The 16,812-nt window shown below is 39.8% G+C and overlaps 2 protein-coding genes across 2 annotated transcripts in view; both read right to left on the minus strand.

Annotated features, from left to right (window-relative positions):
- Window positions 1-1,017, minus strand: part of pdhx (pyruvate dehydrogenase complex component X) — a 76,760-nt gene extending 75,743 nt beyond the window's left edge. The window contains 1 exon segment of the mRNA XM_080539230.1: window positions 876-1,017. Coding sequence (XP_080395356.1) covers window positions 876-1,011 — 136 coding nt within the window. The 5' untranslated portion in view covers window positions 1,012-1,017.
- A 6,321-nt stretch (window positions 1,018-7,338) lies between these two features.
- ehf (ets homologous factor) lies at window positions 7,339-13,556 on the minus strand (the record flags this gene model as incomplete). Its single annotated transcript, XM_080539231.1, has 7 exons — window positions 7,339-7,438; window positions 7,932-8,127; window positions 8,346-8,390; window positions 10,348-10,410; window positions 10,531-10,578; window positions 12,115-12,417; window positions 13,460-13,556. The coding sequence occupies 7 exons, from the start codon at window positions 13,554-13,556 to the stop codon at window positions 7,339-7,341; spliced, it is 852 nt and encodes a 283-aa protein (XP_080395357.1).
- Between the last annotated feature and the right edge of the window lie 3,256 nt (window positions 13,557-16,812).

Consider the following 16,812-nt stretch of genomic DNA (forward strand, 5'->3'; position numbering starts at 1 on the left):
TAGGCATCGGGAGGACATCCCGTATTAAAGTGCATCCTGCTTTTGATTCTTTATCGATTAAACCCAGCCGTGTACTAAAACCACCTAACGGGTCTGACCTAACTTTAATCTTGCAATGCCATAATTGGAAAATAAGGTCAGCTATGCCCCATGCCATAGCTAATACATACCATGGCATGATATGGCTATTATTTATTTATTAGTAGGCCCTATTATTATTATTATTATTAGTAGTAGTAGTAGTAGTAGTAGTAGTAGTAGTAGTAGTAGTAGTAGTAGTAGTAGTAGTAGTAGTAGTAGTAGTAGTAGTATTATTAGTATTATCTCTACGTACTACGAGGCCTTTTATTCGATGTCAATAACACGCTCTAAGTCAACTAAATAGCACGTTATGTCAAATCCAGGGATGCAAACTGGTGATGGGCCAAAAAGGTGCCAACATTTTATTTTTGCCTGAAAACAAAGAACATGTATGAAAATTGTTGACCTATTTTGAGGTCAAAACGGCTAAAAGGTGACAAGTTTGCACCCCTGAAAATCGACATAAGATAACTTGCATAGCTGATTATTTTAGCCAGCTTAGCTTTCTGTCTGCCCAGCAACCTTGACAGCTGTCAGATACACAGATCACCCGAAACACAAACTAGAAAGCGAAAGGGAAACGTGTCAACACACAGGGGTGTTGTTGTGATGATGATGATGATCGTAACCGGACACATCCAATGTCTAGACTAGAGACACTAGACTAGCGATGTTGTGATGTGATCCTTGGCATCTCAAGGATAAGAGGTTAGGTGTAGCCTCTCTAAGCTTAGCATCACTGCAGTGATCAGAGCTGTCACTCAGTAGCCACGTGATCACGCGTCAACACTCACCAAAGAAAGATGGGGATCGAAAGAAGTGCCTGACATGATCCTGCTGCCACGAAGGTGAAACCCATGATTTGTTAAACTTGGTCAATCTCAGCCCGATCAGAATCCCTTGACGACCCAGCCGCAAGGAGGCCGCCATGTTTTCGTCCTCCGTTTGGTGAGAAGTGTCCAAGCAATATGCCTGTCGTAAATGATAAGCGGGTTTTATATACGAATTCCACATACGCTATTGTGTAAACCAGTTTATGTTGAACAATGAACCCTAAATAATAGACGAATGCATTGATTAAGAGTGATGCATTTTTGTAGCTGTATAGATTTTCTCAAAATATGCAGGTTGACGGAGGCCTTGCTTGGGGTCCTGAGAGGTCCTTCTTTGTAGTTTTCTTCTATCACAGTGATGATATGCGTAACCTTTGCTCGTTGTCGCTGCCTGCTGGATGAAATGTCTGAATGCAAAACAAAAAGGCCTTGATAAGCTGACACAGGCACAGAATGTCACCAAATGATATACTAATAGGTTGTTGTCTGTACTAGGCCTATGACTTAAACAGCACCACTTTTGAGTACAGCACCACCTGTTTGTATGTTATTACATGTTCCTATCAATTTGCAACTGGCATAAAACAATCACATATAATTATTTTATTTGTATAGTATAGTATAGTGGATAGTGTACATAGCCTTTATTTATGTAAACCAGCTCTTTTCCCTTCTTGTTTTTAGTTTTCTTTCCTAGCACCAGGGGAGCCCCCCCTCCCAAATGTCGTTGTTTGGTACCTGTACTATATCAATGACAATAAAGACCATTCATTCATTCATTCATATAATAAAAGTGTTTATCAGCAGGTCTATTATAAAGCCTATGCCTTCCTTGGTGAGAGGTGATGAGAAACGACAAACCTTCGTACCATTTGTCTTAGAAGACTTTAGACTATCCACTCATTAAATAATAATCAACCTAGGCCTATATGACACATTTACTAGAGCTGTAGATTTACAGCAGAAGTACATGTACGTAGAGGCACGTTTTGCAATAGAAGGACATGAATTCATATGTATGATCAATAGATGTAATTTCCTCCAGTGAGTGTGAACCACTGATAGGTTTGAACAAGGAAGGGATTGATTTTGGTATCATTTGCATGAGGGTAAAACTTTCAGGGAAAAGCCCTGCAATGGTACAGTATGTGGAATGTGTGTAAACAGGAACTAAGTCTTGTATACCCGGTAATCATTTAAACACAATTTCCTCATTCTATTCTCTAAGAAAAATGTGTTGATTACTTACTAATCTTTCACCCATTGTGTCATTATGTTTATTATGACAAGTCGATGGTACAGTTATCTTCCTATTGTTGTTCACATCTTCAACTAACTTACCTGTTACCTGTTTCTTTCTGGTTCAGATCAGATACAGTAGGCCTATAGGCTACAGGGAAATGAGTGCTATGGGATGAGTTACTGGTTCCTGTCACAAACACAAAAGTACAATTTTACTAGACTGGTAGAGAAGTTTTTCGCACACACAGTGCCCCTTTTCAGATACGTTTATGACGTCTTTCTTATTTCAACTGAGTGTTGATAGAACTGGGAAACGTTTACAGTATCAAGAACCCAAAGTTACACATTTAATAATAATACTAATAATGCATTTGATTTATATTGCACTTTTCATTCGAAAGAATCTCAGAGTGCTACAGAGTGCTACAGAGAGAAAAAACAACCACCGTAAAAACACAATAAGTTAAAAACAAAACAACCTAAAAAAAACACAATAAGTTACAAACAAAACAACCTACAAAAAAGGAAAAAGTGTGCTGCCCCATCAGTCTGTTTGACTCACAGCCCTTGGCCTCAGAGGCAGCAGAGGTCTCTTTGAGAGTTGGTGGAAGAGCCTGATAAGCTGTGATTTGCTATCTGCTGTGAGAACACAACACCTCCAGTGAGCTGGGATGGGGACACAGCCACAGAGCCTGATGGGTAGTCTGTCTTTATGCCTGTGGTTATCTTCCATCACTTCCCTGTTCTTCTCCCAGCATATATCTGATTGCGTTAATGTCTGCTCTTTTAAATAATAAAATATCTCCTTCATGGCTCATTCAAATTTGGAACATAATCTTTCCAATGTGGCAACAGATATGAGGTGTTTGAGGATAGTGATTGCATGTGTCATATACATACTGTTCTATTGCAAGAGGCAGCTATTGTTCAGTGTCTGCTGTTGTATCTTAAATAAAGAGCTGTGGGGGGGGGTTGGGGAACATTATAATGACACAACAAGCAGGTGTTTTGAGATAAAAGTGTTGCTCTGTCATCACCTATCATTAACCAACCTCTACAGCTTGATGTTCCTTGTGACTTACACATATGCTGGACAATAATGCTCTTAGTCTGAGACTCTGAGTCATACTGTGTTTTTCTGATGAGTTGAAACGATACACTCCACTTCCAGACTGAGACATTGAGATGTCATACAACTAAAGTATCTACAAAAAGACAACGGCAGAACAACCATGCATGCAGTACCTCTCACGGTGTGTGCGTGTGTGTGTGTCTGTCTTTGTTGAGAGACTAGGCATCACTTCAGGATCCATTACAACCGGTTTGGGTGCATGTTTATCTGCTGTTGGTCTATGCCAAGGGCTTAGCCAAATTATGGGATCACTTGTTTGTCTCGTTCGCTTAGAAAACTCCTAAAACCTCTTTCCACTTTCTCAACAAGTATGTTGTGTAGACTATATAAACAACTTGATCCATCAGAATAACTGTATATCCTCACGCGCGCGCGCACGCACGGACGCACACACACACACACACACACACACACACACACACACACACACACACGCACACACACAGACGCACACACGCACACATGCACACACACACACACACACACACACACACACACACGCACACACACAGACGCACATACGCACACACAGACGCACACACTTACACACACACACACACGCACACACACACACACACAAACACACGCACAGACAGACGCATACACACACACGCACACACACACACACACACACACACACACACACGCACACACAGACGCATACACACACATACACTGTGACTAATTAACTAATGTTAAGTGATAGGTGATTAGAGTGTAAGCTAGGTATTCAGTGGCCAACAACGTCTGAAACTCACCAGATAATGAAGTAAACGCCGTAATAGCAGCTAGCTAGCAACTGTATAACTATCATTTGTACCCTGGTTCAGAGCTTCTCCTTTGCTCCTTTGCATTCACTGAGCAGTGGTCGGTTAGGGAAATCAGCCTCCCGTGTCTTTGCCGAACAGAGGTTACAGTATGTCAGCCTAGTCCATTTGCCTAACTGCAGTAATCTCTCTCAGTCTACTGTACGGTATCTGACTCAAAGCAACATCAACAAACTCCAAAGTAAAATCAGACCGGATTTGAGTGGCTCATATCGAGACCAGTAGCAGCTACAGATTAGATGGAAACAATCGTTATTAACGGCTCTATCCCTCTGTGTAGTGATTCTGTACATGCACAAATGATGGCTTGTTATCAGTCTGATAGCATTCATATTTAATGAGGCACATCAATCTACAGCACCTGGAGTGTCATGGATGAATGGTGCTACAGTATGGGAACCCAAATACAATCCATCATGAATAGGAATTCGGTTTCACAACTTGGTGTTATGATATGATATGGTATGAAAGCTTTATTTGTTGGCGTTCATATACAGTACTATACAAACACTACTTTGCTTCACTCTCCACTTTTAAATCCCACCTCAAAACCTCCCTGTTCTCCCATGCATACAACCTCCCCTACCCCTAACCATCTCCCCTAACCCTGCCACCCCCCTCCCCCCCCTGGACATTGCTGTGTAAATTGTTCCCCCGTTCGTTAACTCTGTGTTCTATGTGCTCATGTTATCTGTTACTTGTTGTTTCTGTGTTTTCTGTTTTTCCCATAATTGTCAGCGTCTTTGAGCCCCGGAAAAAAGCACTATATAAAAACAATGAATTGAAAAGCACTATATAAAAACAATGAATTGAAAAGCACTATATAAAAACAATGCATAATGATCTAGATAATTGTCTGTTCATAAACAACAACAATAATCAGCATGGTGTCTTTATTCATAAAGGTCTTCTCTTACAGTAGTCTATTCTGTAGTTTATTTGTGATTCCTTATACAAGTTGCTGTACGACTGAAGGGTTGAAAGTATTTTCCCCTTCATCATCACATTGAGTTCCCCGCAGGGCAATGAAAAGTATGTTCACTGACAGCCTGCAGTATTATGCTATGCATTCATAATGTTCTCTGTTCTCACGTCTGCCCTCAAGTGACCAAAAAGTTTCATGACAAACTTCTTCTTCAACTTCTTAATAATGATGGGGGCATTTTGTCAACTGGGACTAGATGCTTTCATAAGATATTCTGATGTTCTGGCCAGTTTGATATCCAAAAGCCTTGATGTCCAGCCCCTTGATGTTGAGTTCAAAACATTTGCTTCGCTGCATGCTACTTCATTTCCTTTTCATAACATTTATGAAAAAGAACCTCTGCCGACTGTTGTGACCTTGCTCTGTCTGGAGTCTAACTACAGTTATGTTATATAAAGTACAATGTGAAACCACACTGCAAAGTCAGCTCTCAAAAACAAGAAAAAAAAGCAATAAAATGGGGGGAGATATTACTTAAAATAAGCGAAATCTGCTTATCTGCCAACAGAACAGGACAATTTCACTTCCCAAGATGTTCTTAAAACAAGTAAAAGACATCTTAAAACTAGTGCAGTCAAACAAATAAAAAAAGGCATATAATGCCTTGATTTAAGATCTTTCATCGTACTTAGATTCCCTTTTTTGCAGTGCAGGGCTTTACATGTGGTCATTGAAAAAGAACACCAGCTATGATACAAACATGTTTGGCCTTTGGCCTTTCATACACAGACATCCAAATGATGCAGTAATCAGCGTTATGTAAAGGAGGATTACAAACACAAGATTCAGACGGACCAGGGGGGGGTGGATGTTGGATAGGGATTTGCCTGAGAACACAGGCCTGAGAGAGGGGACATTGACTGACACTATTCTTATCTGCGAGGCCATCGGAGGCCAGTCATCCGTCTATCGCCCGGAGGTGCCGGTAGGGTAGCCGTTACACGCATGGAGAGCAATTATCTCCCTGGCATTTTAGGCTATCAGGGACGAGTCAGCAATGACAGGTCCTATCTCCAAAACCGATTGCTTCTCATAGGCCGACCATGTAATAGCAGTACAGAAGAAGAGATATAGAGAGAGAGAGAGAGAGAGAGAGAGCCTCATCCAACAAATTCTTGATACAAGTGCCTGGGCTCCGTGCTCTCTGGTGACAAATGGGTATTGATCAAATCTTGCTAAAATCTCAACAGCCAAAATGCAGCTGGCAGGTCAAAGTGAAAGTCTGAATTAGATAAGATGGCTTGAAAAATAAATCCCTTTTTCGTCACGTCGATGTGATGCGTTTAACACTATCGTCATGGTTCAGCAGTGCTCTCTCGATCTGATTGGTTGGACAAAAGCCTGTTCTTCTGATACATACTGGAAACAAACAGCTTTGGTTTTAAGTTTCAAAAACACACATACTTTATTATTCAAACACATATTTACACATTTCTTTTTACAGCACAGTTTGTAAATAGTTCTAGGTGATAAGACATGGGAAATAGCATTAGCCACCATCAGTACTAAATCCTGAAACATGGACACAAGACATAATCCCTCTCCCAACACTGCCTTGACACATAGTGCATTTTTTTTGTCATTACACAGTATTGTAACATCTTATTGTATTACTGTTTTACTTCACTTCTTTAGAATTATATGCATCATAAAATCCTGGGCTTTGCAGAAGATAAATATAGATAATAAATTGACATGTAATCCTACGCACGTCATCTAAGGGAAGGGAAGTCTAGCATCTCTAAATGTATTTGTTGTATGTTGAAAAAAACGAATAATAAACAAATTTGATTAGGAACACATTTGAAAGAGATCCGTATAGTACGAAGGGAGATGCTTTCTGTAAGGATATGTCAATTAAACATGCTTCCAAAAGAATGACACAATTTCAATCCATAAAACAAGCAGTACACAAACACACTTAAGTCCTGTATACTTAATAATGCTAGTACATTACCTCTCTGTCAGTGCTTTTTGTCATTATCAGAAAAAAATAAAGTTGCCTTTATTTCAGAAAAATGCAAGCAGGCAAATATGAAAAAAAAATGTAACCTACGTAAACATACGATAAAAAAAAATCCCAAGTTATGGTATGCTTTGTAAAACAACATACTGCAGGAAAAATATCACAGTGACACATACAATCCAACTACATAACATAAATAAACATAAGGCACATCTTCATATTGTGATTTTAAAAAAGGCAAAATGGTAGAGGGGGTATCCTCACCAACTAATTCATTTCTCGGACTCCCTCCATCCTCGTGCGTTCCTTCCAAACTTGTACACCAGCCTCCGACCATCCACACGTTCCAGGATCTCCCGTTTGTAGTAATATCTGGTGTGGTAAAGACAGTGATACAGTCGTTTCAATGGAAAGTTCCAGTCATGTCAATGGAACAGGACCGAGGTGTAGAATTCACTATGATGCAGTGTAAAAAATGTGTGTGTGTGTGTGTGTGTGTGTGTGTGTGTGTGTGTGTGTGTGTGTGTGTGTGTGTGTGAGTGTGTGTGTGTGTGTGTGTGTGTGTGTGTGAGAGAGAGAGTCTGTGTGTGTGTGTGTGTGTGTGTGTGTGAGAGAGTCTCTGTGTGTGTGTGTGTGCGTGTGTGTGTGTGTGCGTGCGTGCGTGCGTGCATGCGTGTGTGAGAGTGAGAGTCTGTGTGTGTGTGTGTGTGTGTGTGTGTGTGTCAGAGTGTGCGTGCGTGTGTGCTTGCGTGTGTGTGTGTGTGTGTGTGCGTGTGTGCGTGCGTGTGCGGGCTCGCGTGCCTGCGTGTGTGCGTGTGTGCGTCCGTGCATGGCTGCGTGTGTGTGTGTGTGTGTGTATCCATACCTCATAGCACGGCTCAGCTTCTCGTAGGTCATGCTGCTGTTGTTCTTCTTCTTGCCCCAGAGCTGAGCCACGGCCTCGGACTTTAAGAAGCGGAACACCCCCTCTGTCCGGTCCTCCCACTTGATCAGTCCTGGGTTGCGCTCCGGGTTCAGCAGAATGTCCCGGATGAACTCCCACAGATGGGTGCCTCGAGGGTCTGAGAAATCACACATCACACACGTGAGGTTAGGACCGTTGAACATATACGTACATATATGTACCATTCTAAATAATTCATTGTAATATGTTTTGTATATATCTATGTTCTGTACTACAGTTGTTGTGGCACAGGCAAAACTTGACTTAATGTCAAGTTTACATGAGAGAATGTTGTTGTTGATGCAGCGGGTACTCACTGATGCAGCGGGTACTCACTGTGTTTTTTGACCTGTTGAGGGCGACTGTGAGATCGTTTTGTGTCTGAAAGTAGAAAGGCAAACAAAAATATAATAATAGTGATTATTATTATTATTATTATTATTATTATTATTATTAATGTTTTTATTATTATTATTATTATTTCACAAACTGTCTAATATGAATCAGCATTCACAGCTACATACAGTACAGTATATTGCTACACATATAGTTTACAGTAATCAATTGAACTTGACCATTGAGCAAAATCCTGGTGTTCCAAGTGTCATGCTGCAACCCCTGGTTCATGCTGTACAGTATTGTTGAGCATACATACTATAGAAAGACATCCTACCTCTTCACTTATTCCACATTTTGTTGTGTTATAGACTCAATTTAAAATAGATTAAATAAATAAAAATTGTCATCAATCCAGACACAAAGTGAAAACTAGTTTTGAGAAAAGTCTTCAAATGTATTAAAATTGAAACACAGAAATACCTCATGTGCATAAGTATTCATATCCTTGCAATGCAATGACACTCTGACATTGACTCCATCTTAATGCAAGGATAATAGTTTATGTCATTTTGGAATCAATATATTTTTCTTATAGGGTCTCTGATTTGCATAGGAATCAATGACACACTGTGTGGATCAGGTTGTCATTTCAAATTGAGCAAATGGAGAGGAACAAAACTGCTCAGGAATGAGGCCTGGGGAGACTTACACAAATCTACAAAGTTGAATGGTGGAGAGGAAAAAGCACAGTCGATGGGGCAACATAATCTCAGTCACTCTACAAAATTGATCTATAACCAAGTGGCCAAAAATAATCCCTTAATGGCAAAATAATCTCATATCCATAATTGTGTTTGCAACAATGAATTCAAGTGATACAGCAAAGAAATTGGCTGAGAATATTATAATAGTATATATATATATATATATTTGTTTTTACTACAAAGCATTAAGTTAAGTGCAAATCGAGCACATGCAATGCAGTTTCTGCACCATCTCTCGTGTGAAGAATAGTGGAGCTGCATCACGTTATGGGTATATTAATCACTGGCAGGGACTGAGGAGTTTGTCAGGATCAAGAGAAAATTATAACATTTGCTGAGTTGGTAGTGACATCCTAATCTACACAGTGTGTAAATTATTCCTATTCAAATACACAATTAAATTAAATATTATCCTTGCATTCAGATGGATTCAATTCAATTTATAAGAGTGCCAGAGCAAAGTGTGTGAATACTTCATAGTGAGGTGTTTCAATTTTAATACATTTTCAGAAATGTCTAAAAACCTATTTTCACTTTGTCATTATGGGGTATTGTGTGTGGATTGGTTGAATAGATTGTTTTATTTTTTATTTAATACATTTTAAATTGAGTCTATAACACAACAACATTTGGAAATGAAGGGGTATGATGACTTTCGATAGGCACTGTACATCATGATAGTTAGCAGACATTGCTTAACCTCTTTCGCTACCTTGTTAACCTCTCCTGCTAAATTCTGTGGAACCCAATAGTATACTATTACAATGGGTGTGGAGAGTTAGTTCAGATATATGATATTATATGGGGATGTTTGCTTATAATGAAGTGGTGTGGTGATGTTGTCCAGTGATATGAAGAGGACCTCACCTGGCCTATCCCTTATTAGACTAAACCCATAGACTTTCACCATCACACTATTTGCTTGTCACTTATGTTTCACTCTCATGTTGGTCCGGCTCGGCTATAAGACTTACAGAAAAGTAAGACTACCATTTTCGACAAGGCATGCTGTATTTTACCTTGCTGTGTAGCGTTATATCGTCTTACAGGGACATTCCCCCTGGAGTAACTGAGGGCTAAGTGCCTTACTCAAGGGCACACTAGTAGTGGTGTGGTTTCAGGCGGGATTTGAACTCACAACCTTCCAATCACAAGTCCAACTCACTATCCACTAGACCACCACTTCCCCCATCTTTGATCCTGCCTTAAATGTTCTGTACACGTGTGTCTCTTACCTGGGCTGGAGGGAGTAGGGGAGCCCACAGGTGCGAGGGATTGAAATGAGGGGTCATATATATCTAAAATGTAAAGACATGATTATTAATTCAACCTTGTTTACATTGTAGATTTTCAATTTTAACTCTAAATGTAGTGTTTTGAGTGTGATCAATGATATTGTATTACACACTGGGACCTACCTGAAGGCGGATAGATGCTGGGGTCTGGAAAGGGACAAGGGAAGTCGACTAGGAAAAAAGTAGAGTGCACATTTAGGTTGACAGCATTTACACAATGAATGGTCGTGAACATAATTAATGCTGGTGAACCTGTCATGTTACAAAGTGCTAAATGACATCATCTCTTTGCTAGGCTAAACAAGTAGCGGCAGGCATAGATAATTACAACCATTTTAGACTGGAAGACTGTGAGGGATAACTGGAAGTTTATTCTATTTTGTACTTCTTAATGTCGTCTAGCCAACTTTAACACTAGAACTGCCGTGCCTTTTTTACCTACTATTAGAGCCGCCTAGTCTTTACAATGGGAAGCTGCTACTTAGACACAACGACCACTATAGTTGGCTTCTTGTATATTAGCCTGCCTCCTACACAGAAAAACTGCAAAAAACTGCGAACCTGATGTGATTTTGAAAATGTAAGGATACTGGGTGGTAGAACGCACATATCTAGGAAAAGTCATGAAAGGATGGTCCTGAAATGTGCTAGAGTGCAAAGAATAATTTTTTTACTCACCGGGTCAAATGACCCCACCCATGGCTGTTCTAGTGTTAAAGTGGCAATCTGGGTTTGGTACATCCATAATTGGACTTTGAAATGAATGATATAAAGCCATTGATTCTAGAAGAATATGACTTCATATATACAGTAAATAGCATGAGTTTAGTTCAATTGTCCTACCCCATCAGAGCCCATAATATAAGCTTGTTTTACTCCATTGTTTGTAAATAATGTCACTGTATAACTTCAAAACATGGCTAATATTATAATGTTGATCTCATGGATGGTCAGTCATGGCATCCATAACTCCTTCTATGAATTTGACATTTCAGTAGCCTCATCTCAATCTACACAATGTCTCCAGATCATCCTCCAAGACGGCCTGCTGTTTGTACTCTTACCATCTCCCATTTTGATGTCATATTGTGATAGGTCCACACCGGGGTACTGTCCTGTGTAGGAAGAAGAAACAGGAATTTAAAAAACCGTTGTGGAGCAATAACTATAACAGCATTCCTACACTTAAATTTTTTTTGGTAAGCCAAACCTCATGGTCTACCAACCCCAACCAACACTGGTTTAACTCGCTCTTCCTGTTTTTTGGCTCCTAACTGACTCAGATGCTCTTGATATGAACTGAACTGCTAAACGCAAACATTTGATAACCTAATTCTCATCAGTTCCACTTACAGTACACAACACATCACATCTTGGGAAGGACAATTCCTGTCTTTATAGAGTATATAACACATCCTTGTCCTCTCAGCATTAAAACCAATCTCTCCCCACAGCGGCTGGTCTCGCTCCTTCCTCCTTAGAACCCTTCTCCATGATCTCTACACCTTCCAAAACCCTCTACTCCTCCAGACAAACCCCAATTAGATCCATCCAGGAACCAACCCTCTCTCCTTTACACCTTCACTGTTTTCCTCAGAGACCCATTCCAGAGAACTCTTAATAACCCCATGTCCTTCTACTCTGAGCACCCCTGATCACCCGATCACTCCCCAATAACTCTCTTTCCATAAAGACCCTTTCCTCCACCTAACCGTAAGCTCCAAAGCTCCTTCGTCTCCCCTTCAAACCCACCACTCCATTTGAGCTCCGTGAGGCTTTGGTAGAGGATGGGCCCCACGTTGCCAGCGGCACGGCTGAAGTCCTGGCAGGTCATGCTGCAGAGCTGACGTCCGTCCATGTCAAAGTTTTGGAAGGGGATACTGGCAGCGTCGATCTGGTGCATGTCCATGATCTGCTGCAGCCACTCCCACACCTGATACTTCGCCCAATACTGGGGCTGGGAGTCGTGGGACCACAGGCGACTGGAGTAACCGGGCATCACCATGGAAACTGGATAGGGGGGGTCGGGGGGGTCAAGGTTCAGGGTGGAAAGGGTGGAAAGGTTGAGGTTGAGTTGAAAGAAACTCCTCCAACCTGTATTAGTGAGAAGTATGTTTTGCATTCTTTGAATGTGCTGGGGGTGAAAGTTTATTCATTTTATTAAATGTATTAACTTTGGTAGGCACAGGTATTTGTCAATCATTAAACTAACAGAGTGATTTGCTGAAAGAGCCATTGAGCAACCGAACGTATCAACAGTAGCAGCTCATGCTAGCAAAGGGTATACTAGGCTCGGAGGGCATTTTCCAGATAATGGAATAGCCTTAGGTAGTGCAGTGGACTATTCAAATACCAAATGGTGAGTCTGCCAAACCAAAGCTCTTCAAACACAGATATTTTGCATATGCAGAAGACAGTTATCATAAATACTGTACTGTGACACATACTGTATTTAATTATTTTGAGAAAGATTTCATTAAATGATGGGATGCTGGCCAGACTTCCACTGAAAAAACGTGTCTGGAGTACTGGAGGACTGGAGGACTGGAGACTCAAAGTACAGTTATACAACAGTTAGTTCCGACCAAGTAATTTGATTGGACAAGAGGCATTCCATGAGTGCTGATATACAGTATAACAGCACTGGGACCTTTAACTATATGTATCACTCCTCCGCACAGATGTTCTACTAAATGACCGTTAATTAGACTACATGTTTGTGTTCAGGTTACTAGGCAACAGTCCATTTGAAGTTCAGTTGCGTAACTATTTTTTGTTTATTTTTATGATTAAATAAACAAACAAATCATATTCTGTTGTCGCTTATTACTGTTAACTAATAAATCGCGCTGTAGAACTGTTGTATAACAGTTCTACAGCGCGTGCGGCCTCGTACCTATGGCCTCGTACCTACGACCGAATCACAGCTGTGCTGATATTCAGTATAACACACTCCCTCTCGTGTGATATTGCTTAATTATAGGGCAATTATTCGCTATGGAAGTAAAGTTAAAGTTTCTGGGTGGGGGTTTGGGTTAGGGCCAGTGCTCACCGTCGGGGCCGGGGTATGAAGTCCAGGTTGGAGGCAGCTGGGTCTCGATGCTGGCGGTGGGAGTGATGCTCATGATGCAGCTGGTATGACGGACCATGGTCCAGAGCTGGAGAAGAGGGCCAGACATTAATATGATAGATGAGAAATAATAATAATAATAATAATAATAATAATAATAATAATAATAATAATAATAATAAAACATTAGACTTATATAGCGCTTTTCTAGACACTCAAAGACGCTTTACAAACTGAAAAGATTGAGTAGTAAAATAAAAAGAAACAAAAAACAACAACAATAAAGTACAATTAATTAAGTCTAATTATTTTTTTATTAAAATGTTTTTAAACATGGATTTGGCTGGGCATAAATTCATTAATTTGAGGTGGTAAACACAGTCTGAATGAATGAAATTAATATGATAGATGAGAAAGATACGGGGGAGGGACACATACAGTACAGCACGGTACATACTTAACCAAGTAACTGAATATCATCTGAATATCTCAAAACATATTTTGTTTACTTAAGAGAGGTTTCACCTTCCAATGGGCATCATTCTTTTTCTCATCAGAGACATCAAGATCATTTGTGACTTTGTTGGACTGCATAATCTTGATGAATCTGTCTCGACCTCATTGAATTGGTTAGAACTGGGACTGGAAATGTCCTGTTGTCCCCTACAGAGGACATTGAATAAAAGTTGTGTTTTGAAACATTTACAATTACTGTTTATTCCTGAAATCTTGCTAAAATGAAGTTAAGACTCTCATATTGAAGGAACAATTTGATTATTAGCATAAAATATGGAACACAGGATAGAAGCCATTTTGAAAGAAAAGTCCATGTGCTCTGTTAGCCACGCCCACACAACTGTGACATCATTAGAAAGTCCAGGATGTCCTTTTTACAGGACAGTAGGACTCAAACAGATTGCATAAATGGTGCTTGACTTAGAGGTCTCAGACTCATGTCCCCCACAGAGGACAAAAATTAACTGCCGGGTGTCAGGAGGTTTTGTTAACCTCATAGGAGCCAACGGACCCCCATCGGCATCCGAAGTGATATAAAGAGTTTACCTCGATCAATTCTCTTCATCGATATCACATTTTTTTCACAATTTTGCATGCTATACGATGCCACCATTTTTTCCCCGAGACGGTAAACACGGCCTAAGTCACATCCAGTTTTCTCCAACTGGAGAATGTGTCATGTCCGGTTTCAACGCCGAATTTCCATACCATTGGTCGGCCAACCCCAAAAAAATCCCAAAACAAAGAAGAAAAAAAAAGAAAGAAATCTGATACATGAGAAAGATCAAAGGTCAAAGATGGTGCCAAAATATCTCCAAATGGCCTAAACATATAGGTGTCCGCCTAAACATACCTGTACTAAAACAGGTACAAAGTTGCATTTGCTCACATTACTAGCATCGACTTTGGCACAAGTACTAATAAGACCCTGGAGTACTGATTCCTAGATGATTTTGGCTTCGTTATCAGGTTTCCAAGGTGATATTCACTGTAAAAGCTGTTGTTTTTTTAGGCGGAGACTGAATTTGAGATGTTTTATAATGTTCTAGCTCTATTTGCTCTGACACAGTAACATAGATTTTGATTCTGACACTTCTACAGCCACCCCACAGGTGTTAGCTTTCATTTGATAACAAGATCATTATGAAGGCCCTTGTGATTGTGGAGATATTCTATATTCACTGTGGGCATGTCATTTCGAGCAGAAAACCAGAAAAATGAGGTGGATAAGAAGAGGAGTGCAATAATGTTCATGAAATAAAAATAATTTCAACAGAAATCCACATGAAAATGAATGCAATCATTACATTACATCATGACATTATGTGATCTAACCAAGACCCGATGTCCACTACAAGGGACATATAATGAAAAAAAGAAAAAGAAGAAAAATAGATTTTGAGAAATGTTGCTGCAACATGTTTCTTTCAACCCCAATACTTAATTTTTTTTTAAATCTGAATGTCAAAACCTTTTTTCTTCTGGGTCTCAGTAGCCTATCACCTCGCTTTCATATCACTCTGGTGATATCAGATATCATGTATTTGAATACAATTTTCAATGGGGCTTTCATTCTAATTCAGTTAAGATATGCTTCTAAATAGAAGCATTCAGGGTTGTGAGACCCTGCAGAAAAAAACCCAAAGCGATTACGTGTGGTGAAAGCATAGGTGTTTTAGTGGGTGATATGCTCACCACCCAGAACACATACTGTAATGTACATTTTCAAAGTATTGAATCCCTTCTCTTGTTCCCAATGCATTGTGGGAGATCTTGACAGTTTAGTGCAGAAAATGCCTGCAGGGAACTTACATGATTGACAACCCAGATAAAACAAGCACTTTCTTTAAATTACATGTCTGCGTTTTAAATAGATTAGGTTACTGTGTCGTTTTTTGTCCCACTGCCAACATTCCCTTAAGATATCAACATCGCAACGCCGATGAGCGATTTCTACCATTTGTAACATGTCTTAAGTAGGAATAGTAATACTATACAGCATAGTAGTGTAGTCAATTCTTCCTACAGACATATATGTACAGCAAATACAGTATAGGAAGAAAATACTATATTGCTGTGATGGGATACAAATTAATATATATTAATTAATTAATAAATGAATTATGACTATATACATATGATATGTTGAGCAGGTTTAGGGTTTACCAACAAGTGTGCACATGGATGTTGATAGATGTTGATAAAAGCTGAGTGAAGATAAGTATTATAGTGAATAATTATGTTAATATCTGTAATATGAATCAGGTAGGGATAATGTGGTTCACAGTTAACAGTTCTCTGTTTTCCTTTCACAAACAACTGCCCATGAAGTGTTTGCCACAGTGTGTCATCAAAGTAGCTACTGTACTGTATGTGTATCATTGAACTATTATTTAAAAATCCCCATATCCACATTTGCATGCAACATGTAAATAACCATTCTAAGTATTGTCGATCGATGACACAGCCAGTGCCAAGAATACTAGTGAATGGTGGAGAGGCTCCTGTGTGGTACTTGTGATGTCTTTGTCATGTCTCTGAATATCGTCTGTTCAAATCAACTTCTCTAGTATTGCTGGCATAGACATTTCAGTGGAGGACTGGTGTTTACATTACAGGCATGTGTAGCACAATAGACATAATAGACATAAGTGACTAATGTTGTCTGTCTGTCTGTCTGTATTACGTTTCCTTACTGTAGTGTTTCGCTGTACTTGCAGTTTCAGTTTAACAAACAATGGACTCAATTCTTTACACCATGACCCACTGCCTTTATTGAACGGCACTAGGCCATGCTGATATTTTGATGGTGAGTCACA

The sequence above is a fragment of the Nansenia antarctica genome, assembly GCF_963989245.1.
Source record: "Nansenia antarctica genome assembly, chromosome: 9".
Classification (NCBI taxonomy): Eukaryota; Metazoa; Chordata; class Actinopteri; order Argentiniformes; family Microstomatidae; genus Nansenia; species Nansenia antarctica.